The sequence below is a fragment of the Aulonocara stuartgranti genome (assembly GCF_965226115.1).
Source record: "Aulonocara stuartgranti genome assembly, chromosome: 16".
Lineage (NCBI taxonomy): Eukaryota > Metazoa > Chordata > Actinopteri > Cichliformes > Cichlidae > Aulonocara > Aulonocara stuartgranti.
The window spans coordinates 35,138,022-35,163,913 of record NC_138952.1 but is presented as its reverse complement, the minus strand read 5'-3'; the positions used below and the strand labels follow the sequence as shown (position 1 = coordinate 35,163,913).

Genomic DNA, 25,892 nt, shown 5'->3' with positions numbered 1-25,892 from the left:
GCGGTGATACCTGGACCTGGGAGTATAGAGTATGTTTGGGGAGTGCATGTCGTGTAAACCCTTTGAGTGTTTACAATATAACACACTTTAAGGCAGCTGTTGTTGTGATTTGGCAATATGTAAATACTGTTTCATTGAATTCACAGTTCACAAAGAGGTGTATGTGCTTTACTTACTCTCCAGCTGTTTCCTGCTTATTCAGAGAGGTCTGTTTGCAGGAATCAATGTTCAGGTGATCAACAGCCTTCTTCCTCCCAAACTTGTCTCTATGCTTCGAATACACTCTGTAACCCAACCCACAGAGCAGGAGATACAGCGTCACCTGATCTTCATGCTGTGTGGGAACATTTACCTGCTCAGGTGTCAGTTTGTATCAGAGCGGAGGCACAGCGGGAGGGCAGCCATTAGGTCAAAGACGAAAAAGGAAAAAGACAGTGATCATAATGAAGAGATATCAGGGAGTTTGAGGTCTTATGGTCTTAGTCAAAGTGTAGCTGAGTGTGGACGATGGCATGATGACTGAAGACTGTGAGAAGATCAGTACGTTGGACATAATTTCGAATTTAGGAATCTATTTAGGAATTTATATCTACTCTGTCAGTAACATCTCCAGTTACCTCTCTGTAGCGCTGTCTCTTTATTCCCACAGGTCCTGCTGCTAGTGCTGATAACACATCATCCACCTCAACAGTAAGTGGACAAAATCGAGTGCATGAGAAACGTTGTATTTTCTTCTTCGTTGAAGGCCACCAGGGGTTATGTAACATCCATGCCTTAGACATGAGTTACTGCTTCAGAGTGACTAACAAAGCTACTGTGTTTTAATCTAAAGGTTGTAAATGTAAATAACAAACTATAATCATATACAGTTCACTTGGAAGACACGGCTGTTCAGGCTTTCCTTTATTTAGTTTTAACTATTTACACCATTTTAATCGCTGTTTCTTATTCTGTATTTAAAAGCACTTTGTGAATTGTGTTCATAAGCAGGGCTATATAAATAAACTTTACATTATTTTAAGCCATTTGAACATATTTTCACTAAAATAATTTCCTGACAGTTTGTTATCGATCTGAACGCTGAATTATAAACATGTTTAGTGATATAAATAAAAATTTAAATTCATATATTCAAAATCTCATTAATCTGCATTCACAAGGCAACAACAACGAGACGTGTTTTTGCAAAGCAAGAAAAATAAAGACATCTGTCATTTTCAGACAATTCTGTTAAAAACAATTCCATTTTATTGATATAGCTCCAAATCACAATAGCAGTCACATCGAGGCGTTTTATATTGTAAGGTAAAGAGCCTAGAATAGTACAGAGAAAACCCCAACAATTAAACAACCCCTATGAGCAAGCACCTGGTGACAGTGGGAAGGAAAAACCTCCCGCAGAGCCAGGCTCAGGGAGGGGCAGCCGTCTGCCACCACTAGTTGGAGGTGAGTGGAGAGACACGGGACAGAAATTAATAAGAGAGACAGAAGTTAGTAATTACTAATGATTAAATGAAAAGCGTTGTGTGAGCTCATAGACAGTAAAAAAGGTGATTGAGTACATCAGGGGAAGTCACCCGGAGGTTGCGTGTCCCCTGCATATTGCAGCGTAACAAAGGAAGGTTTTAGGATCCAGCCCTAAGTATATGCTATATGCTATAAACCAAGCTTTGATTGCTGCCAAAAGCTGAGTAACACGTGTCTTTATCAGGAAGGTGACCAGACACCGCTTTGTTAGTCAGGCTTTTATCTGAAAGTAACAAGAGAGATATTTCATTTCAGGGCTATTTGCCAGAGATTCTCGTAAAACTTGTTGTTAATCTTGTAAAGCTCCAAATTTTACGACCAGACTGTCAATCTTTTCCTTCTCTTAAGGGATTTTTGTGCCAATCTGAAAGTGAAAAGTGAGGATAATAAGGGCAAAAATGTAAATAAATTTAATCCGAAAAAAGAATTGTTTTGGTTATAATCAAACCCCAATCAACTCGGGATAAAGAGCGTTTGACAGATTAATACATTCACCACAACCTGCTCCCTACATCACACTTGTCCCCCGGCATGATGGCTCATCTAATCCCAGCCAATAGAATTTCATCTGTTAATCAGAGGTCTGTTCAAGTAAATTGTCTTGATGCACACTCAATCATCCAGGTAAGGAAATCACAAAAGGTTGATTCAGTTCATCTGGACGTAGCGTTCAGGTGACGTCTTCAGTCTCAGCTGACTGCAGGTTTCCAATCTTATAAACAGTACATTTGCATAATGACTGAACCAGCCCACTGAAGGAACAATGGGCAGTAAGTTCAGTTCCTTCATAATTAGTATGCAAATTCTCATGGACATTGATCAGCAACCAATGATCAATGTCCATGAGAACCATTCACAGAGAAGACACCGTTCCAAAAGCAAACGCACTTGGTTGATGCTGAGAGTGGTGCTGTTGCTGAGGTTGGGGTCATCCTGTAATCTCTTACAACCTACCCCCAACGCTTCAGTGACTGGGATGCAAGTGAAGAGAGATGTAACATCGTACAAGACCATGGTTTCATCTGCCTCCATCTCTCACGTCTCACAAAGTTTTCTCATGATAGTCTTTCTAGTTTGGCAGAATCGTGCACCTACCCATGTCTGCTGGACGTTGTTGTCATTACTAAGTGATGTGAGCGCCATATTACAATAAGTAAGCCAAACGAACAGCACGCAGCAAATAAGTCAAACGTCCTTCGTTGCCTGGTCTTAGACTTTTCTTGCTGAGCTAGATGAGCTTTCTCAGTTCATTCAAACACCTTTTGAAAAGGATGTTTGTTGTTGTTCATCAATGGTCATAAAATTTGCATCTTAATGATCAAGGAACTGACCTCCCAGCTCATTGTTCGTTAGTGGTGCTAATGGTGCAGTGGTGCAGTCATTGTGCAAATGTACTGTTTATAAGATTGGGGTCAGTCAGCTGAGACTGAAGAAGTCACCTGGATGAGTGACGACTCGTTTCAAGTTCATGTAAATTGTTGACAGGTGGACATAACCACTGGAATTTGCATTTTAAGTTCTCAACATTAGCAATTTGGCAGGGACCGTTTTGTTTGTTTGTTTGTTTGTGCTACAATTTATCATATTTTGATGAGAGGGTGGAGCGTTTTGTTATCTGCCTTGTTTAGCCAGTTTGATTAACAAGCAGCATTCATTACTTATATAGTTTTAACACACACACTTGCATACTTGTTAATCCAGTGTTTAAAACAGTTATAGTGGCCAGTGTCAGCTGACCTGTGGGCCCGAGCAGTCATGTCCATGACTTATAGTTCAATTAGGAAAACAATTCAACTATTTAATCATCAGGCCCAGATGTTGCTGCTAGCCCAAGCTAGTTCTGGTTTACAGCAAATTTGGGTATTTAGACGTTTTAGTTTGACAGTCACACATAACACAAACATTTTTCTAGCAAGTCTTGTGTTGGCTGTAAATGTCACATAGTTTATCAAATAAACTGAACATTGTTATAGTTGTATTGTATCTGATTTGCCCTTTTTGTTTTTCAATCTTACACGTAGGAACCAAAGAAAGACGCACCGGAGCAACCAGGCTCCTCCACGATAGATGTGGTCTCGGTGACAGAAGAAGACCTCCCTACTGTCGAGACCCCCACCAGTCTGAACATCAGCCCCCTGGGCAGCTTTGTCATTGAGCCACAGTCAGGGAACTATTGCACTAAACCCGCAGATCCCCAACCTCCACCCAGTCCAGCCATGCCCATTACCAAAGTGCAGCCATTTATGCATGGTGAGATGCTGTGATACTCCAGGGGTGAATATGTACTTGCATGACATAATGGAAATATTACTGTTCAAGGCTAAAACTAAAAGGAGATCAGCACAAAATCCAACTAAATACAATGCAAAAGATCTTTTACAGATTCAGCTCTTTCTTACATGAACGTCTTTACGTCTCCCTTTTTAAAATGACTTTTACAATTTGCTTTCTACCAAAAAGGTCTGAGTAATATTGAAGAAAATTATTTTGACAATCGTCTTGAAAAATGTCAAAATAATCTTGCTGCTAGATCAGTGTTTGCAAAGGGACACAGTGTGTTTCCTCGGATGTAAAATGCGATGACTAAATAAAGCACACAGTCAGTGTAATAAAGCCTAAACTTAAGAGCCATTTAGTGTTGGAGATGAAAAACTTTTGAAACTCAGGTGCTCATATTGTATATTGTTGGCACAGCGAATTTTCACTAACCCCGTCTGTCCACAGAAGATGACATGGATAAAAGCTGGAAGAGCAGAATCTTAGCCCATCGCTTTGCCGTTCTGATATTCGCTGTTTGCTGCATCCTCGGGGTGGCTGTCCTGCTCAGCGTTGGCCTTGGATGTAAGGAGCTCAGTGCTGTGGTAACTCTCTACATTTTGCAAAAATGGAGCCACTGAAGTGTCAGGATTGTTGCACGTTCGATATGTCACGTGGTTGGTGGTCACAACCTTAATAGGACTGTGTGAAGAATGACCAAGAATGACAGAGGCAGAATTTAGTGGAGCATTATTTTTATTTATCAAAGCTCTAATTCACAAAACTTAACATGGCAACTCAGACAGAATCACACAAATTAATAAAATGTTCAGTAAATAATCAATAAATACAAAAAATACTGAAACAAAAATAACATTTACTCCACACAAGCAACTTATTACAGACCAGCAGAGGTGTTCCTGCCTGGTGCCCACAGGAAACAATGCAGGTTGCCCATCTTTTCTCTTTATGTCTGCAGTATTACCGAACACTGAACAAGATCATTCAGTACTTCTAGAACCTTCCTTATCGACAGTTTCATCTGTGCCTACAGTGGGCCTGAGCTGTTCGGGGAGGTTTCAGTGTGGCTCCTCGTCTCAGTGCATCAACAGCATTTACCTGTGTGACGGAAAACTTCACTGCAAAAATGGGGAAGACGAGCTTGGCTGTGGTAAGACACACACACACACACACACACACACACACACACACACACACACACACACACACACACAGCCATACTAGTTTTTTAATATTTCCACATGTGGAAATACAGCAACTGTACGTTTAGCTAGCAGACACATTTTGTGCAAACTGTGCAGAAATATTTGTGCTTCTGCTGGGATTTTTTAACAGTTTGAAATGAAGTGGCCACAACTTTAGTGACATCTACAGCACCACAAGCATGAGAAGAAAAAAGGATGTGTTGAGGGTGTAAACAGGCTGTGGGATGACACTGTTTTCATATTACTGTGTGAGTTTCTCCGTGTGGTCAGCTCACAGCAATGCCAGCCTGCAGGACAAACACACAGGATCTGGGGGATCTCAGGTGGACTCCCATACAACCAGGCCTGGCTCTGCTTAGCTCCTGAGCTCAGATGTGCTCAGTTGGCATTAACTGAAGATGCCAGAACAGCAGTTCTATGTTTTAGAAAACAGGATAGTGTACCGTCTCCCTTCTTGTAATTTCCTGTCTGTGTCGCATGTGTCTGTCTCTCAGTGCGTCTGAGTGGCAGAAGTTCAGTCCTGCAGGTTCAGATCCAGGGAAAATGGAGGACAGTCTGCTCAGAAGATTGGAACAACAGGCTGGGCAGAGCTGCCTGCAAGCAGCTTGGATACTCCAGGTTGCACCAATGTTTCATTCATTTCTGCAGTGTCTAGTTGTCAGGCTGAGATGATACATTTCTTATTCGTGTCCTTTTTTTGTTTAGCACATTTTCTTGTTTTGGATGGACTTTTAAAAAGTGGACCACTGCTCCAAAGGTGGTGGACCAGTGGTCCATTTGACCAGAGTAAACTATCTCCAATTAAATTACAGTACAGTTACTGCAATAGACTGGGAAACTGTCTGGGATGTATTTTATTTATTAACTTGTGGAAGATGGAACATCCATGAATACTGTAACATCTGAGATACTGATAATATAGTACTAGAGATACTATATGTCCAAAAATATGAAGAAAACTTATTCAGTTTGTGTCCAACGTCATCTGCAACTGACATCACTTCAAAATAATGCTTGAAGGAAAGGATTGCTTACTTGGTTAAATGGCTGTTACCTTGAACCCTCCCTCCTTGTGTCCCTGCTCTGTTCACATCAGTGATTCTCTGTGACTGTGGTTCGATGTTCGGGCTTGTTATTATGCTGCAAAATGAATTTGGCTAGTTTGGTTTATGCTGGCAGCAGAAGATAAATTATAAAGACTGCTGAACCAAAAATGTATTTAAAAATGAAAGTAAGAGTCAAGTCAGCTTTAATTGTATAGCACGTTTAAAAGACATTAAGTGTCATGAAACTAAACTCTTACTGCACATAAGAGAGTACAGTTAGAGTTTAGTTGGAGCTGAAAACAACTGTGTTTACAGGGCTTTTATCATTCCAACTACAGTAAGAAATAGATGGTTTAGGTCACAGAGTAATTATGGTTTTGAAACAACAGTAACCGTTGGTTTAACAGAGACAATTTTGCAACGTGCATCACCTTCAGAGGAAAAGACAAACAGGACTGTCAAACCCTGAAATGTATCTGTGTGAGCCGTAACAGATCCAAGACATGAAAGTCTCACAGGATGTCAGACTATGAAGGATAGATATATGAAGATATATGAACATAACCCTGACCCTTTTGTTTTTCAGTTATTTAGAGTCTTTCTTCATCTCTCTGACCTACATTGAGAAGGACCTTCAGACTGACCTGATGTCTTTTCACTGGAACAAGTCACAGATAATCAAGCTTCAGAACGCCCCATCTATCAGGTGTACACACCTTTTGTCCTGTTTGAGTAAATGGAAAGTGTGTATTTGCCCCAAAGTGATAACACTGCTGTTGTCATCCAATTAGCCAATCAGAATTTAAAAAAAAAAAGAAGAAATTGCACCTCAATATTAACCAGTCAAACAAAATACTCTCCAAAAACGGTCTGTTACACAGCAATGAGCGCTATAAATATTTTCACGAAACTATGAAAACATTACAAATTCAAAAGAGACAAACTGTTACTATATCAGCCACATCTGAACTCTATAGACGTACCCTGCATGAAAACATCAAAGACTTCTGATGACCACAGACTGCTACAGAACACTATTGAAATCAATTCTGCCAAAGTATTCACTCACCCAACCAAAGCAAATACTTTGGGTAAAACAGTGTGCAAACATACACTTCACTGGCTTTAGTATCAAGAACACTTTACTATACAGACCAGAGGAGCCAGACATCAAATTACAACCCACCAATTACCTCGTGATCTACAGCTGTCCAGTGGCTGAGCATTTAAAGAGAAGAAGTAGAAGAGGTCATATTAAAGCTTAGAGGGAACGAGATTAATAAAAGATCTTTTAGTCCAGTACACCATCAAAGTATTTTGAAGCTTTCGTTTTAAGGTATAAGAGTGTTTTAACTTGTTGTACGTGTTCAGTTCGGCTGAGCTTCCGTGTCATTTGACCTATGGTTTCTATTTCACCACAGTAAGACACAGTGCAGCTCAGGGCTGGTGACAACTCTAAAATGTCTAGGTGAGAAAGCATGCAGCATTTGTTTTATTGATGTTTTTATTATATAAGAAAGTTTTCCACACACTTTGCTTGTTCTGTGTTTTGTCATATTACAGCCTTATTTCAAAATGGATTAAATTAGCTTTTCACTTCCAAATTCTGCAAACAATACCCCATCATGACAAAAAAAGGGAAAAAATATAACATGCGTATTTAAGTATTCACAGTGTTTGCTCAATGCTTTGTTGAAGCACCTTGGACAGGATTTACAGTTTTACATCTTTTCAAGTATGATGCTACAAGCTTGCCACACCTATTTTCCTCTATTAATCAACCACAGACCAAGACAGACTTTAATTCATTTGAAAGCCTGATGCTTAACATTGTCCACCCCAGCTGTGAAACTCAGAAACCAGTCTTACTTGTTATCATCTATCGTCCACCTGGGCCTTACACAGAGTTTCTGTCTGATTTCTCAGACTTTATATCTAATTTAGTTCTGAGCTCAGATAAAATAATTATTGTGGGTGATTTTAACATCCATGTAGATGCTAAAAATGACAGCCTCAACGTGGCATTTAATCTGTTATTAGACTCAATTGGTTTCTCTCAAAATGTAAAAGAACCCACCCACCACTTTAATCACTCTAGATCTTGTTTTAACAACGTACGACTCTGGATACTGTAGCTCAAAGGTCTCTAATCAGAAGTACCTGACTCCGTGGTATAATTCTCAAACACGTAGCCTAAAGCAGATGACTCGTAATCTGGAGAGGAAATGGCGTGTCACAAATTTAGAGGATCATTATTTAGCCTGGAGAAATAGTTTGCTGCTTTATAAGAAAGCCCTCCGCAAAGCCAGAACGTCTTACTATTCATCACTGATTGAAGAAAATAAGAACAACCCCAGGTTTCTCTTCAGCTCTGTAGCCAGTCTGACAAACAGTCAGAGCTCTGTTGAGCCAACAATCCCTTTAACGTTAACTAGTAATGACTTCATGAACTTCTTCACAAATAAAATTTTAATCATTAGAGAAAAAATTACCAGTAATCATCCCACAGATGTAATATCATCTACAGCTACTCTTAGTACCATTGATGTTAAGTTAGACTCTTTTTCTCTAATTGATCTTTCTGAGTTAACTTCAATAATTACTTCCTCCAAACCATCAACGTGTCTTTTAGACCCCATTCCTACAAAACTGCTCAAAGAAGTCCTGCCATTAATTAATGCTTCAATCTCTAATGATCGGCTATGTACCACAGGCCTTCAAGCTGGCTGTAGTTAAACCTTTACTCAAAAAGCATCTCTAGACCCAGCAGTCTTAGCTAATTATAGGCCAATCTCCAACCTTCCTTTATATCAAACATCCTTGAAAGAGCAGTTGAGTAGTGGTGAAGAGCTGCAGTCCTTCTCTACAGAGCAACGCTCTTGGTCACCTCTATGACTAATGGTCTTCTACCCTTATTGATCAGATTGGCTGGTTGGCCAGCTGTAGGAAGAGTCATGGTCTTTCTTTCATTTATGAATGATGGTGGCTGCTGTGCTCTTTGTTGTGGAACATTTTCTTTACCCTCTCCCTGATCTATCCCTCAATACAATCCTGTGCATTTTATGTTTTTTATTTTCAATAAATTTGCAAGAATTTTGAGTTTATTGTATGTAGAAAGGCGTGAGGTGAAAACTTAAATTTAATCGATTTTAATCCTTCATTGCTTTTTTTGAAATAAAGCTATAAAATATATATATATAGAGCAAATATATATATCCCCTACAATTAGGAGAGAGGAACCTGTGTCACTCTCCTTTGAAAACTAGTCTAAACAAACTACTCTAGACAAAAACTATTTTGTCTAGATTTAGCTTTAAGAGCATAGCAAGCAGCCTTCCAGTGGCCCTTTTTATGACAAAAGTTACAGACTTTGTCCAGGTTGTACAAGTTGACCTCTGATCCACCTGACTGGTCAGAAACACTAACAGAATCAGCACTAGCTTCAAGTGTAGTACCAGGGTTATGAGAATCCCCCAAAACACACTCATGAGCCACCATATAATCTTCTGCTAGAGCAGCAGCTTCAGTAGCAGTGTTTGCTTTTTAATTGTTGATGTGCAACTATAGCCTCAAGAATCCAAATTTTAAACTGATCCAAGACTATAACCCCGTAAGCCTAACCCAGCCTACAGGGTTTGATGTGAACAGATAAACTCAAGATTGTTTGTCCTCCTTTTTTTCCAAGTCCCAAATCGTTCCCTGTAAGCGTAGAGAAAGCTGCTTTTACAATATAATAACTTAGAATAAAGAACCTTGAACTTTGTCTTTCTAGTAAACTTCCAGTGCAAACTGTAGCATTAGTGTCACCAGTATCGAACTACTGTCATTGATGTGAAACATGTTCGAGCAAGGAGAAAAAAGTTTTCTGAATCATTTTCATTAAATTTTGACAACAGTGTCAGGTTGCACAAAATATAATACTTTTCAGTCCAATGGTAAAATAAAGAATACCGCAGCTCAACAAGATTTCAGTTTTCCACTTTTAATCAAATATAGCCTATATCTCTCCGCAGCTTTCATAACACATTCTCTCCATTGCTAACTGCTTCTCATTTTCTGCATTTTGTTTCCTTGCATCATGTTCTAGCAGTAATTTAAGCAACTCATTTTACTGCAACTCGTTCTGACACCTGGCAGAGAAGAACTAGGAACAGCTGAACCAAGTTCCCTTGTACATGAATCAAAACAGCCATTTCACTTAAATTTGCTTGGATACTTTAAACGTGTCCATAAACCTCTTGTCAAATCTCAGTCTCATAATGATCTACTATTGATCATCACTATTAATGAGATAAAAGCCTTAATAAAGGAATCTATTTAGCCATATTTTTACAACACACGAGTCAGAGGATCAATTGACCTCCTCTACATGTCATGCTAAAACCCAAACATTGCTGCTTCCAGGGTACAAACAAATCCAGAAGAGTACAAATCCCTTCTCATATACTGCCTGCTTATAAAGCATAACCTGATACTTAGCCTACTCTTCATGCAGTGTCAATGCCAGATTGGCTGTCTGTATCTGGAAGTCCCCCGGGATCTCAGCTTGGTCATTCTCAACCACCCTGGGGGGCATATCCCATTTTCACTTCCAAGGGGCTTCCTAGCCATACTTGACACAGATGTCACTGTGTACTATTCTAGCCACTAGGTTATGGCGCTCCATGTATGCCCTGCCTGGTGTGGTAAACTCCAGCTCCTTTCAATCTTGTGCTTAGAGCTTGTTCCTGTGCTGCCATGATTATTGCCTCTGTCCTGTCTTTCAGTCCAGCTTTGTCCGGCCATTGTTAGGATTTCTCAATATTAGTTACTTCTTCTATCTGCCAGTACATGTTGTACAAGGGCACGTCCTTCTATAATGGTTTCTCTTCTCGCCCCTCTTCTTTCTTGGGTTTCTGCTGATGGAGAGTGGTTTAGACACACACTAGTCCTTGGCCTCCTTTCTTCTGCTTCTGCTGGACTTGGGGTGAAACCCTCGTGGCATGGTAAGGAGCTTTCTTGACCTGATGTAAGTGTCTTCTGTCTTCTCCTTTGACCAATTATTGTATCAGCAGGGTATCTGACAAACAGCAGGGCACAGGTGTTGGCCGGATCTTTTTCTTCCCATTCATCTGAGTCCTCAGGACTTACCTTACTCTGCAGGTATTTGATGGTTACAGCTTTTCTAGCAGCCTCTTCATGGTTCATATTTGCCTTTGGGATTCTGAGGTCCTTGATGTCTGTAATGTTGTCTTCTCCCACTCTTTGTTACCATCTGACTACACTTCTCCGGACCGGATGAAGTTTCAATGTCACTTCTGTTAGATCTTAGTGGTGTGGATCAGTGAACTGATGTCTCGTTCACTCCTGGCGAAAAGATTGATGTCATCCATGTAGAGGGTGTTTGCTCCATTCGGAATTCGGTATCTGTAGCCAGACTTGCTGATGATCTGGCTGGGGGGGTTTAGGCCTACACCGAACAGTTAACCTCTTGTGTTTTTCCGCCCATCTTCATTTTATTCTTGATGACGGCTCTTAGGGTCCTGTTAATCTTGTACAGTTCTAGATATTAGAATATGAACCATGTGCCTATTCATGTTAGCCGCTATGATGCCAGGAGCATCCGTGTTGTGCTGAGGCAGATTTTTGGCCAGTAGTTGGATGGGACCAGTCCCTTTTGGAGATTCTTGAGGATCAGGACTATCTGGCCTGCAGCTGGTCATTCTGGGTGCATCAAATGCATTAGCAGCTGGTTAGTTTGTGCTGCCAGACACTCATTGAGTGCAGTTAACTTATTGAGCAAGTTGGAGAGCAGGCCCTGGTCCTGTCCAACTCTTCATGCTGTTTCTTGGATGTCTCCCATTGTGACTGTGACTGAAGCATGTTCAGGGTGGAGATTACCATGGTCTGCTCTTAGATCCACCAACCACTGAGCATTATTGTTATGCAATCCTTCTCCCATATGCTCTTCCAGTAGTGCTGCACCTCCTGCCCTGGTGATGATGTTCTCAGACTGTTCCTCTGGCACTGAAAGAACATCTTGGATGGTTTAATGGAGAACATCTGGTTTATCCTTCTGACTTTTATCTCTCTATATCTGCCCAATCATTTATTGATAGGGACCTAGAAGAGAGAGACCTAATGTTTAATAAACCAAATTTAACTGTTTTGCTGCGATTTAAGCATTGTTTAAATGCTTAAATGTGATGCTTAAATCGGTATAAATGGTAGAAATTTGTTTTTTCAGCAGGCCAGGCATTCCAAAATCTGCTTCTTTTCCCCTTCTTTTAGGCTTTAAGCAGTGGAGTTGCTGCATGTTTCAGATCATACCTGCTGCATAATCAAGGCCTAAGGGCTTAAGATTCAGGGCCTAAACTGAAGGCGAGACCTTCTCCTTCAAGATTGTTTAGTACAGAGCAAGGTTTCATCAAAGTAGCAGTAGTAGTGGCTTTTTTTTGGTCAGCAGTATTGAAGTCGTTACCCCACAAATGTAAGGTATTACACATTACTCATCACTTTCATTGCTACTAATTACATTTACTAAAAGTAACATTTTCTTAAAAGTAATCCATTACATTCCTTAATTCTTCACTGGAAAAACAAATTCTTTACGCTACTTGTTGCATTAGTTTGTCGTTACTCTGTAAAATTACTAATTTACAAAACACGCATTATTTCAAGATGCAGTAGTCAGCACAGAAGAAAGTCCTGGGTTATGTAAGTGTGATTGGCTGTCTGTCTCTCTGTGTCAGCCCTGCAACTGCCTGGGCAGGGTAAGCCCCTCCTCCTGCCATATGGCAGCTGAGATGGGCTCCAGGATCCCCGTGACCCTGAAATGGATAAGCCCAGGAGACATTATATCAAATGTTTATTATTTATTTGGCTTATTAACCTCAACATACGACAATGCTGCAAAAAAATTAATTTTCAAGTACAAAAATAAATACCAAACCAGTTTATAATCAGGTGGACGAAAAGATCCATTCACTGATTGTATGTACAATATGCATAAACTTTGAACTATTTACAGTGAAACAACACAGAAGATCAAACAACATAACATAAATTAAAATATGTAAAACTCAAAAAAAGCATCCATGTAACAATTTTAACAACTGAAGTGTATCACTTATTTCCTCACCTTTCCAGCTTGTTATCTTTGTAGTGCTATACTCTTTCTCTGTCTCAGCCCCCCCCCCCCCCCCCCCCCCCTTTTTATTTTGTGTGTGCTGAGTCTGTAACCCCTCCCCCCGCCCTTCCCCTTCCTGCTCAGTGCATAGCAATGACTATTTGATGTCCTGTAGTCGGCCAATCACACACAACTTGAACAGAAAAAAAACAGAAAGGAAAAAAAGAAAAAACTAAAGCTCTAAAAGAAATTTCGTTCCCAGCCGACACACTGTCACTATAGGACAGTACTAACCTTCTGGTGGTGACACTATAACTGCTTGACACTTTGTTTCTCTGTGCCCTCAGATTGCGGTCTCAGGCCTCAGTACAGGACACGTATTGTTGGAGGTAACATCACGAAACAAGGCCAGTTCCCCTGGCAAGTTAGCCTCCATTTTAGGAATGAACACCTGTGTGGAGGCTCCATCATATCACCATACTGGGTCATCACTGCAGCACATTGTGTGTATGGGTGAGTCAATCAGATGTAGATATTTTACATTCTCTACAAACATCTGGTTCTTCTTAATACTGACAACAAAGGCCTGTTTGTTGAGCGGGCATAAAAACACTATTATGCTTATGTCTGTTAAGTCCTTGTTGTATCCAAGGGTTCTTCTCCTAATGCCTGGCAGCTCCAACTTTGCCTAATGTATCCACTATCCCTCTTCTGCACATGTCCAAACCACTTCAGGTTGTCACGGTCTGTGTGGCAGACCGTGGGGATGAGAGGAATGAGGACCCAAGATGCAGGACTTAATGATGAAGGCAGTGTGTTTATTTACAGTGGTGTAATAGTTCACAGAATAAATCCCCGTGTTTTCCCCTTGACTTCCGTGTCGTCTCTTCACCCACAAGTCCGTGCTCTTCCTCTCCTGTGTGCCCTCGCACCCTGTGCTCGCTGCTCTTGTCTTCCCTGCTCCTTGCTGGAGAAAATAACAAAGAGGCAACTTGTCAGGACACTCGACTACCGCAGGCATGCACTCACCGGACTTAACATTTATCACCACTAACATAGAGTCTCACACAACAATCCCACACCGAGGAGCACTCAGCCACAGTCTTAAGAAGCTCCCCAACGACGCTTCATTAGCTGCAGGTGTATGTGATCATCTACTTCAGGTGTGGCCATCCTCTAGACAGGACACGCCCACCAGGCCTACCTGAAAAGTCCTTTCAGAGAGGCGGGCTCTCGCTTCGGCCACTAAGAGAGTTGGAGATGGTTTTGATCTGACCAATGAGCCGAATTTACGGCCTTCTGACGAGTGAAGCGTGCAGAGTTTTTTTCAACCAAAACAGCTTTGCAGACTCTCCAGAAACACACAAGTCCTTACCAGCTGCCCCACAACCCAGTGTTTCAGATGGCTGAAAGAAATGTTTGATGGCAAAAGGCAATGCAGTGTTGAGGTTCTAACGTTTAAATAAGAAAATGCCAAGAGGAGACCAGCAGCCCTGAGTCTGCATGCAAAACATGAAAAACTCCAAAGCAGATGCTTGTTCTTACATAGCTGCACATATTCTTTGTTGTGGTACTTTTCTGTTCCAATGAAACAAGAAGATCTCATTTTAAAGTCCTTTTTTTTTGCCATCCTGTGATTGCATTTGCCATATTCTCTTAATATCTTCGAGCTATTTCCAAGAATGCTGATGTTAGATTCAGTTTTAAAGCTGGATGTGATCTTAAAGTCACTCTCACAGCACTGATTTTAGAGTAATGTACAATAATTGTAATGTCATTTAAATTTCCAAACGGCAGTCAGGGTTATGTTGAAGTACAGGCTGTATGGAGGACCGTACCTTATCTGTTAAGCTCGCCTTTATGACACCATGTCTGTGTGAATTACTGACATGATATCAACATACCAAGGAGTTTATGACTTGTTTTTCTTTCATCAAAGAAAAGATGGAAAACTTGAAGTTACAGCACAATTTCTCCAAATGTGTGCTTCTTTTTAAGCCAGGGTGCTTTTACAGCATTCACATTAGCTCAGGTGATAAAAATACAATGACCACACAGACAGGAAGTGAACTTTAACATTCGAGGTTCTGTTCGAGTCTTTCTTAGATGATGTGAACAGTCTCATGGAGCTTCTTTTTTATTTATTGCAAATCACTTGTACTTTATTTGAACACATGCAGGGAGCTTCTGTGATGCATTTACTTCTCTGGCCTCGTGTTCCCATCTTGTATTTCTAAAACCCAACTTCTGTGTTTGCTCTGTAGAAACACCAATGAATCTAAACATTCACAGATTTCATCAGTACATCTTCAACATTTTAAGTCTTTGTTGTTTTTATGTTTTACATTTTTAAAAAGTTTCAACATTTTCTGTTTTCAAAGCACAGTGGCATGGAAAAAGATTTTTCTGCTGCTGCAGAAATGATTGTCCCAGAATGATTCTGGGATTTTATGGTCAAACATTGTGATTTCCTAACTGTGTGTGGAGTAACATGAGCTTTCTCTGATGATGTAAGTGTCCTGACCAAGAATGGTTCAGGATTAAACAACACAAACTGTTTTGATAGCAGAAACGGTCTATCTTACAGCTCTCAGAGGTTACAGACAGTTTTACAGACACATCCTTTTTCATGTCTGTTTACGTGGTTTTTATGTATATAGTTATTCTCAATAGTACACGCATCGTCTAACTTTTCTTTGCTCTACAGTGTAAATGTAGGAACTTGCAAGTTTTTTTCAAACTCTCACAATTTAACACTCAATGCCAAAAACAGGGTTGACCCATGTTTCTATGATGTCTGCTTCAAATATGTACAGCTCTGAAAATCCCTTCTTCTTCTTTTAAAGTAATGTAGAACATGATCTCTCTCACTCTTTGTGTCTGTAAAAAAGAAAACCACAAACTGGTAATCGCGTAATAATAATAATAATAATAATAATAATAATAATAGCTTAATAATGCAGAATTGTGATATGGAAATAAAAAACTGAAGTTGTGCCTATTTGAACACGTTGCCTGCCTGCAGCACTGAAGGACTCCGTGAGAGACGTCTGTCTCGCCCTAGCAGCACCTGTCCCTGTCCTCCTCTTCACTTTGCCTCAACATATTTCATCCTATTCTGTGATATGATTTACTCTGAGGTGTTTGACGAGGTCAGTGCTGTTGCCACAGCATCTCACTTTCTTGCCACATGTATCGCAAACCGTGTCGTGGCCGTTTGTGGAGATAAAATACGTCCACACATGACTCCGTTTCACTCAGCCATTGTTGTGAGTGCGCACGCCAGTGGCTGCAACACATTTATACAGCCGTGTTTCGCACATGACTATGAAAGGCGGAAGAGGAAGTAGTTCCTTCCGATTTAGACAATCCGAATGATATAGTTTCTTTCCACTGTGTTCCTGTTAATGATAAACTACAAATTTACCCCAAAGTACTAAAATATCGATGAGAATCGATTCTAGAACATAAATTACTGGTATTGGAAGAATCGATATTTCAATATCAATCTGCACATCACTACTATCCACAGCAGCCTCTGACCTGATGACCTCAGCGCTCGGGAAGAGGGATGAGGTTTCAGCAGATCAGATATAAAATGGGGAGCTTGACCATGCAGGGCCCTTAAGGTTAAAACCAACATTTTAAAGTGAAACCTAAAGTTTCCTGGCAAGGAAGTTGTTGTTTAACCATTGCTTGATATCTGCCGGGCAATTACTTAAACGAGACCATTTAAAACTCAGACTTTGAAAGAACAGTGTAACTGAATGTCATCAGCATAGAGATGATAGGAAATATTGTTGTAATGCCTAATGATTTGGACCAGGGGGGAAATATAGAGCACAAAACATGGAGTACACTGTGTTTAATACGTTTAAAAGAGCATTTGTATCATGGTTCAATTTTACAAGCATCCTGTTTTATTGTGAAGAGCTTTGTAAGAAGAAGTGAATGTGGTTGTGATCGGTAGCAGGATTGAGAGAAGTTGCAACGGAAATTACAAGAAGATTTGTATTTGTATGAACCAGACTGCTTGATAGTCCGTGTCCATGCACACATTTTGCAAACCGCCTGTGAGAAGCTCGAAATCCACAGTGCAGCTGCTCACTTTTGTTTTAGCATCTTGGAGTTGTCCGCTAATCACTCTGCATTCCTTCACACATAACTGTTTCGGTACATAAAACATGCCCTCCACCCTCTCGAAACATGAGACTACAGAGCCTATCAAAGCAGTATAAAAACATGTCTGTAATGAGTTGAAGTTTGACAGTGAAAAGACGTCCACAACAACCACATTTTGGCCCATACATGGAGGTCGTACAGACAACAACACTAGATGTTCAGTAGACATTGGAAAAAGATGTCTCCTGGCATTCCAAAACAACAATATTCAATTTCAATTCAATTTTATTTATACAGCACCAAATCACAACAGTCACCTCAAAGCGCCATACATTGTACAGTAGATCGTACAATAATGCATACAGAGAAAAACCCAACAATCATATGAGGAAGCACTTTGGCGACAGTGGGAAGGAAAAACTCCCTTTTAACAGGAAGAAACCTCCCGCAGAACCAGGCTCAGGGAGGGGCGGGGCCATCTGCTGTGATTGGTTGGGGTGAGAGAAGGAAGACAGGATAAAGACATGCTGCGGAAGAGACACAGAGGTTAATAACAGATATGATTGAATGCAGAGAGGTCTGTTAATACATAGTGAGTGAGAAAGGTGACTGGAAAGGAAAAACTTTTTCCTTTTCCAGAGGATTCAGGGTCACCTGGTCCAGCCCTAACTATATGCTTTAGCAAAAAGGAAAGTTTGAAGCCTAATCTTAAAAGTAGAGATAGTGTCTGTCTCCTGAATCCAAACTGGAAGCTGGTCCCACGGAAGAGGCGCCTGAAAACTGAAGGCTCTGCCTCCCATATCAGCCAGCTCGCTCTATTTACCAGTCATAGCCCTGATTCTTTCCTCCTTTCTCCAATGTTTCCTTTTCTTTCTCTATCTCAAACAGGTTTTCCTCCTCTCCTTCTACTCTGTTTTCAGTAACATAATTTCCACGCTGAGTGGCTGTAGCTCAGGAGGTAGAGCAGCTCATCTGCTAATCAGAGGGTTGCTATTTTGGTGACTGTTCCAGCCTGCTTGCCAAAAACTTGTGGGCAAGCTACTGATCATTTCCAAAGTTGCTCTCTGATGAAGCCATCAGAGTATGACTGATGTTGTCTAAAATGCTTTGAGTGTACAGGTAGAGCAGAAAGGCTCTATAAGAACAAGTCAATGTACCACGCTGCTGGCCAACAACGGCTGAGGTCACGTTCAGTATGTTTATTTATTAAATGCAAACATCAGGAACATTTTAGATTGACGTAAGCTTTTCTCAGTTATCATCTGTTATTGTTCACACTTTGCCGCACTTATAAGATCACACTGAGGCTGATGGAACGACTGGGACAGACTGAGCCTACCCTATTTGTTGTGTGCTCATGTCTTTTTTCCGTTTTGTCCCCCCCACCCCCCGGATCTTTTCTTGCTGTTTGTGCTCAGGTTTGTAAACTCCTCCATGTGGGCGGTCTATGTGGGACTGACAGAGCAGCCGCTTCACGGGGCCCAGGCTTTGGCTGTTGAGAAAATCGTATACCATAATCGTTACCGACAAAAAGGACTCGACTATGACATCGCACTGATGAAACTGGCCAAGCAACTTGAAGTTAATGGTATTAGTATCCTTCAACCTCTCATTCGCTACAACTTTTTTCCTTGACAACACTCCCTAACACTCATTATTTATAGCCAAAGCTAGAGTGATCCAGGTGTCTTCATTGGCAGACTCACAGGATGCAGTTCAATCCCCAGACCAGGCAGATTTACTACTTTTGTTATTCACATTCTTTGTAGTTTACTTCATATTCCTGTAAGTGCATCTTTGTTAGAATGTCTTCAGCACATACTGCAAGCGAACAATGAGCATGGCTATGCAAATACATTTCACTACATACAACAGTAAATGCATCCTTATTAGTATAGATTTTACTACATAGAAAAGCACATATCAGAACACATCCCACTTCAAATGGGTTCCCAACAGTGATTGCACACTGAACACCAGTTGCCCCATGAGTTGGTGTACGTTCTCTGTTCACTGGTAAATCTAAATTATTGACGGCCTTATTTTTTTCCCATATTGTACTTTTAGACCTATAAACTGCATAGTGCACTGCATCAAAGATCGTTCCGTGTCTGGCAAACTTAAAATACGTGACAGCTATCAGATAATCTTCCTTTCAGTCCTGTTTAGGGATCTTTCACTCTCTTCCACTCTCTTCCCTAACCACAGCCACCCTGGGGCGCCTCTGTCAGTGCGCCCCAGGGTGGCTGTGGTTACAATGTAGCTTGCCATCACCAGTGTGCGAATGTGTGTGTGAATGGGTGGATGACTGGATATGTAAAGCGCTTTGGGGTCCTTAGGGACTAGTAAAGCGCTATATAAATACAGGCCATTTACCATTTACCATTCTGCTTTACTTTCTCTCCTAGGATATTTTCTTCCTGACCTTGGAGTCCCATAGATCAGATTGTATGAATAAGTCTGACATGTATCAGTAACACTTTTCCCTGCAGGCTCTGTGCAGCCCATCTGCCTGCCCAGCCATGGAGAGGAGTTTAAGGAGGGCACCTTGTGCTGGATCTCTGGTTGGGGTGCAACAGAGGAAGATGGTGAGTGTAGACATCTAAAGCTTATTTTGTATTCTGTTTAGTTAGGTGTTGTTTAGGGTGTTTTTGTGGGGATGGGGCCACATTTATATGGTTGAAATTCTTTTTAACAGGAGACACTAGTGTTGTTCTGCGCTCAGCTGTGGTACCACTTATCTCCAACCAGAACTGCAACAAACCAGAGGTTTACAAGGGCTTAATCTCCTCCTGGATGATCTGTGCAGGATACCTGGAAGGTGGAATTGACTCCTGTCAGGTAGAGCTAGTTTCCTTTTGCACTAAAATGAGATATATTAGTTTTATGGGGAGGAGGTGGATTGCACAGATGAGAGTCTGAAAGGGAGAATGACAGAGCACAGATTTAAACTACTGTACGCGTTGCTATGACCACAAGCACGCAAACAAGGTACAAGGGTTGTAATGGCAAACCAGTCGATCCGAGTCGAGTCTATTATTAAATTCCGTTCTTTGTATTCTCTAACGGCAAAGAAAGACACGGCTCAAAGTGGTCTAACTCAAAAAATGATCTTTAATTTTACATTTTCCGGAAAATGGAGACTGAGCAGACACACAAACACGCCAGCCCAAGTCTGAGGCATCAGCACCCCGTCTTTTGCAGCACGTCACACCCAGTTTCGATACAAACATTATATAGTTCCTCTTTTCTTTGTGTCAAATTTCCGGTGCAGCTTTGCACTTCCTCTTTCTAAAGTCTGTTGCCAGGGCAACCTGTCACCCTTAACATAGTTCTCATCTGGGTCTGGCATACATAAAACAATATAATCAGACAATAAGCACTAAGATTATATATTAAATACATGACACAATCCGTGGCAAGTCGACATGATTAGGTAATAATGGAAAAGGGGCGTATGTATGTTTTCACCTATCTGGTGTTTCCAGGGGGACAGCGGCGGTCCGCTTGCCTGTGAGGACTCGTCTGTGTGGAAGCTAGTGGGAGCAACCAGTTGGGGCATTGGCTGTGCTCACATAAACAAGCCGGGCGTTTACACCCGCATCACACTCGCTCTCAGCTGGATCCACAAACAGATGGAGGTCAGTGTCCATATTTAAGGTCCCGATGTAGCAAATCTTGACTTGAGTCAAGTACTAATCCTGTCTGTCACATCCAGCAGACAATGTCTAAAAATGGATTCAGACTGATTATGAATGTAATATTACTATTAATGCACATGCAGCATTCTTGAGGCTCATCTACGCGCAACTGGTTTAAATGTCTTTACACACATAGCGGGTTTAGTCCGTGCGTTTTGATTAGCTTGTGAACAGATACACAAAGCGTTTTATTATGCAATGAAAATGCAAAAATGTATGCATCAGATGTCATCATCCACATAACTTATTCAAAGTTTGCAACATGCATATACAAAGATGCAATTACTTCTCATGTTAATGTTTAAGACGCTTGTGGTGGGGCGTGGTCTGCGGTGCCGTGCGGACGCACCTGTACGGCATCCGCAATCACGCCCGCCGTGTTAAAACACGGGGACTCAGGGGTTGGTGGTGGTTGTGGTGGTGTGATGCAAATGTTAAATAAAGAAAACATGGATCTGTGGTCCCGTCGTGCCTTAATTCCACCACAACGCTATATTTAGAAACTGAATCACTATCATTGCGAAGTTTGAACACAAGCAAGGAATTTGTCGTTGTTATATTCTATCTCTGTACCACTGTTTGTTGTGGTACAGAGATAGAATATATGGTACATTTCTATGTAAATATTACAAATATGAAAAAGAAATACACACAAAGAGAATATATACTAACTACCTACAGATATAGATCACAAATTAGAAATGAAGAAATATGTATGCAAGGTATATATAAGGTACGGCATGATATGCAAAGTGGCAGCAATCTTCTTCGCCCGTTTCAGTGTCCTGGAGGTGTGCAGGTCAAGGTCAAGGTCAAATTTATTTATAGAGCACATTTCAAAAAGCCGATGCTGCACAGAGTGCTTAACAATATAAAAGTAGCATTAAAAAGCAGCAATGTAATACAATAACAATATAAAAGAATAATAGGACTATAAAAGAATTAAAACAATAACTAAAACTATTTCAAATAAGATCAAAATGCTTGGGTCATAGTGTGTTAAAAGCCAGGGCATAAAAATGTGTCTTTATTAATGATTTAAATTGCTCAAGTGTTTGTGCAGATCTAATATTTAAGGGGAGACTATTCCAAAGTCTGGGACCTGCCACAGAGAAGGATCTATCACCACGAGATTTGAGATTAGTCTGTGGGATGGACAACATTAATTCTGAGCTAGACCTCATGGTTTTTCCTGGAGCATAAGCACAGAGGAGCTCAGACAGGTAAGGAGGGGCTCGGGCGTTAAGTGACTTAAAAACAAAAAGTAAAAGTTTAAATTGGATCCTGTAGGAGACAGGAAGCCAGTGTAAAGAAGCTAAAACTGGGGTTATATGCTCTCTCCGTTTGGTACCAGTTAGCAGGCGAGCAGCTGCATTTTGAACCATCTGAAGACGATGGATGGTGGCCTGATCTAGACCATAATACAATGAATTGCAGTAGTCCAACCTGCAAGTAAGGAAAAGGTGAATAACACGCTCAAAGATGTTAGCCGGGAGGTATGGCTTTACCTTGGCTAGCTGCGTTAACTGAAAGAAGCAGGACTGAACTACTGCACTCACCTGCTTATTCAATTTAAAAGAACCATCAATATAGACACCGAGGTTTTTTACATGTGTTTTACAATAGAAGGAAAGGAGGCCCAGAGTGCTGTCGATATGATTAAGTTTCCAAAAATGACAACCTCAGTTTTATTTTCATTTAGCTTTAAAAAATTTAATGACAACCACTTTTTGACATCGTCAAGGCAGCGTAATAAGAGCTGCGGATGGTCTGACCCTGCTTTTAAAGGTAGATAAATCCCTAAATAGGTCTTGTAGGGAAGGCAGATTGCAGCCAATTAAAGTGTAAGTGTAAGGACTTCACTGTCTTACACAGGGTTCATACGCCTTTTTCAGGGTCAAATTCAAGCACTTTCAAGGTCCCTTTTCAAACTTTTGCAGCACATTCCCCCCCCTCCCCGCCAAAAAAAAAGAATGCATGTTTCAATTCACATCACCTCATAAAGACCATGTGAAAATTAAGACAAATCATCCTAGGTGAACTTAAACACCTTTGTTCCCCTTTTGTTAAGACATAGAAAAACGCACCATACAAAAATACTGCAAATGGAAACGGTCGCCTTATACACATCGTGTATAAACTCAAAATGCACATTTCACTTAAAAATTAAGATGTGAAAATGTGAACAAATCAACTTGTTAGAGATATTCATCTCCTGTTGACCCCCCCCCCCCCCCAAAAAAAAAAGAATAAATAAGTCTTCTCATCAGATATTGATGCTTCTTTCCTGTGTGACAAAAAAATAGGAGACAGATGTTTGTTTGTTTTTTAAGGTAATTCCCAATAAAACTAACTGTTTTACTGCTAACTACATTGCTGTCTGTATTATTGCTGAAGTCCTAAACGTCACCTTTAAAGTGTTTGTGCTAATAACATCATGCACAGTCAGACAGGCATGGAGAACAGCACTGACTGGGAGGCTTTGAACAGATCACATAGTTCAATTCAACATATAAGACTTTAAGGATGCACAAGCATCCACTTAAAATCTATTTAATTTATCGTCTGTGATATTATTTTGTACAAATCCAGTGTATTTTGTTCATCTGCCTTAAACAGGCAGCCTTAAAATATGAAATATTCATATACAAATACACATATAAATGTGTGAACTGTCTCAGTGGCTGATTGTGCCCCACAGGCCTCAGTGTGAGCTTGAAGACATTTATAATGTTTAAGTAGTTTAATGTGTCGGTGCTGACGATAAACACATTTTGAATGAAAGCCGGGGAACTTTGGTGGCACAGAAACAAGAGGCTATTCTTTGTGACCATATGGATCACTCATATTACCATTATTTCACCCAAAGGCACCAAGTTAATACTCAAAAAAGCTGCAGCTATACACACAAATATAAACAGTACTTGGTGACAACTTTGCTTTTAGCCTCTAACCCTCTGGGGTCCAGGGTACAATTGGCCGTTTATGACTACTTTTGATTTGGCCTCTATATTTCACCTTTAAAAACTGTTTATCTTGCCAATCTGTTGTTTACTCATTTTGACAAACTGTATCAGCACAATTTATCTAAATTCAGACAAAATTTAAAATAAGAGTAGAAAGTGATATTTTTGACTGTAAAAACCAGAAGCATGTTTAATGAATCATTTTCATAACTTGAAATGCAAATAGAAATTGTACATTTTTAAAAAATATGCACAAGTTTTGCAAACAAAGTATTTACCTAAAAATGCAGCCAAGGCTCAGACGTTTTTTATATAACCCTTTAAAACTATTTACAGAACAATCAGCTGTTCTGCATCAAAGAAGAAGGCACACAAATTATTTATGCAACTCCAAAAAATAGTTTGTGTCACTATAACACAGATGAGAACAGCACAGGGATAAACCTGCAGGTCTGACAGCAGGTGTGTCACTCAGTGTTTACACTGCAATCTGCCTTTTTTGCAGCAACTGTGACAATCACTTGTAGAACTGACACACAAAACAAAACAACGACTACACTACACACTAACTACACAAGACAACACACTAACTTGAGACTCCAAACACGGTAAACGTCACAAATGTCTCATGTATCAAAACTCTCTCTTGCCGGTCACTCCTAAAACTTCCCCCTCTTCCCAAACAACCAGATGCCACATGTTGCCATATCATTTTTTGATTGGTCGACGTGGTATATTTTTCCACCAATAGGGAAGTAGTGTGTATTTTCCTTTTCTTTTTTCACTCACAAGCAAAGCGTGTCTGCTAGCGCTCTCCTTAGAAAACGCCGTTTTTACCGTTTCTTCCCGGAGTAAACGCCACTGTTGTATTAATAGTAATAATAATCATAATTTTAAAAAATAGCATGTGTAACGTACACGTACTGGAAAATTATTTACTAGGACTCACCTATCATGCGACTGGAGAGCGCAAACTCCACCATTGTTGGTTTCCATCAAACACTCATTAAAACAGCGGCCTACAGGTATGTTAGCGCACTCATCCCCGACTGTCCGAGGGAGGGGCGGGGTCACACGTTGAAACAGACGCAAGGCAGCCAGGCGGGGAAAATTTGCTTTTACATTTTGCGACTCATTTTATTTCTCTATCTGATAAGAAAACTGTTCAATCAGATAGTTATTTGTGGTGAATGAAATACAGCTATACTTCCACCTTGAAAAGACAACATTAAAATTCAAGCATTTTCAAGGATTTCAAGCACCCGTACGAACCCTGTGTACAGGCAGAATAGCAGAGGAGAAAGTACACAGCCCTGATGCACTGGAAGTCTGAGACGTGCCTGCCCAGTCTCGTATGCTGCCTGCTGTCAGACAGGAAGTGCAGGTGAGAGCAGGAAGAATCAGCTGGGGAGCTTGTCCTGCAGCAGAGGCGGGATGATTGTATTCAAAGCAGTACTAAGAAATGTCACTTGCATAGGTTCCAGTGCAGTCCCATGTTAACAGCATCACCTACTGACCTGCTGGCTCTGTAAGTGAAAAGGAGGTCCACATGAGGGTCAGTGATAGATCTGAGATGATATAGTACCAGACGCTCAAATGTCTTCACGAGTACAGACCTCAGAGCAACAGCCATTAAGGTCTGTGATCCTTGGTGTTTAGGAACATGGTTAACATTTGTGCAAAGCCACAAGGATTTCAAATTGAGCACTGCAGCCTGGAGTAAAGATAAAACTGCATGTTTTAAAACATATCGAGTGCATTTTATGTATTAATAAGCGTCTCTGTACATTTCAGAAAGAAGAGGCTCTGAAAACAGGAAACTGAATCCCCCCACAGTGACTTCTCACCGGACTATCCACATGTCTCCACATTTGGCAACAAGTACCTGTAGAGACAAACTGTACACATTATCACAGAGACTTTGAAGCAGTCCTGTCTGG

General features: G+C 40.6%; 1 protein-coding gene across 1 annotated transcript; it reads left to right on the top strand.

Annotated features, from left to right (window-relative positions):
• Positions 1–512: 512 nt before the first annotated feature.
• Positions 513–25,856, top strand: tmprss3a (transmembrane serine protease 3a; the record flags this gene model as incomplete). Its single annotated transcript, XM_082507963.1, has 14 exons — positions 513–540; positions 650–690; positions 3,549–3,777; positions 4,252–4,368; positions 4,838–4,954; positions 5,504–5,627; positions 6,642–6,761; positions 7,477–7,523; positions 13,511–13,676; positions 18,704–18,873; positions 19,778–19,873; positions 19,984–20,126; positions 20,774–20,926; positions 25,747–25,856. The coding sequence occupies 14 exons, from the start codon at positions 513–515 to the stop codon at positions 25,774–25,776; spliced, it is 1,581 nt and encodes a 526-aa protein (XP_082364089.1). The 3' UTR covers positions 25,777–25,856.
• Between the last annotated feature and the right edge of the window lie 36 nt (positions 25,857–25,892).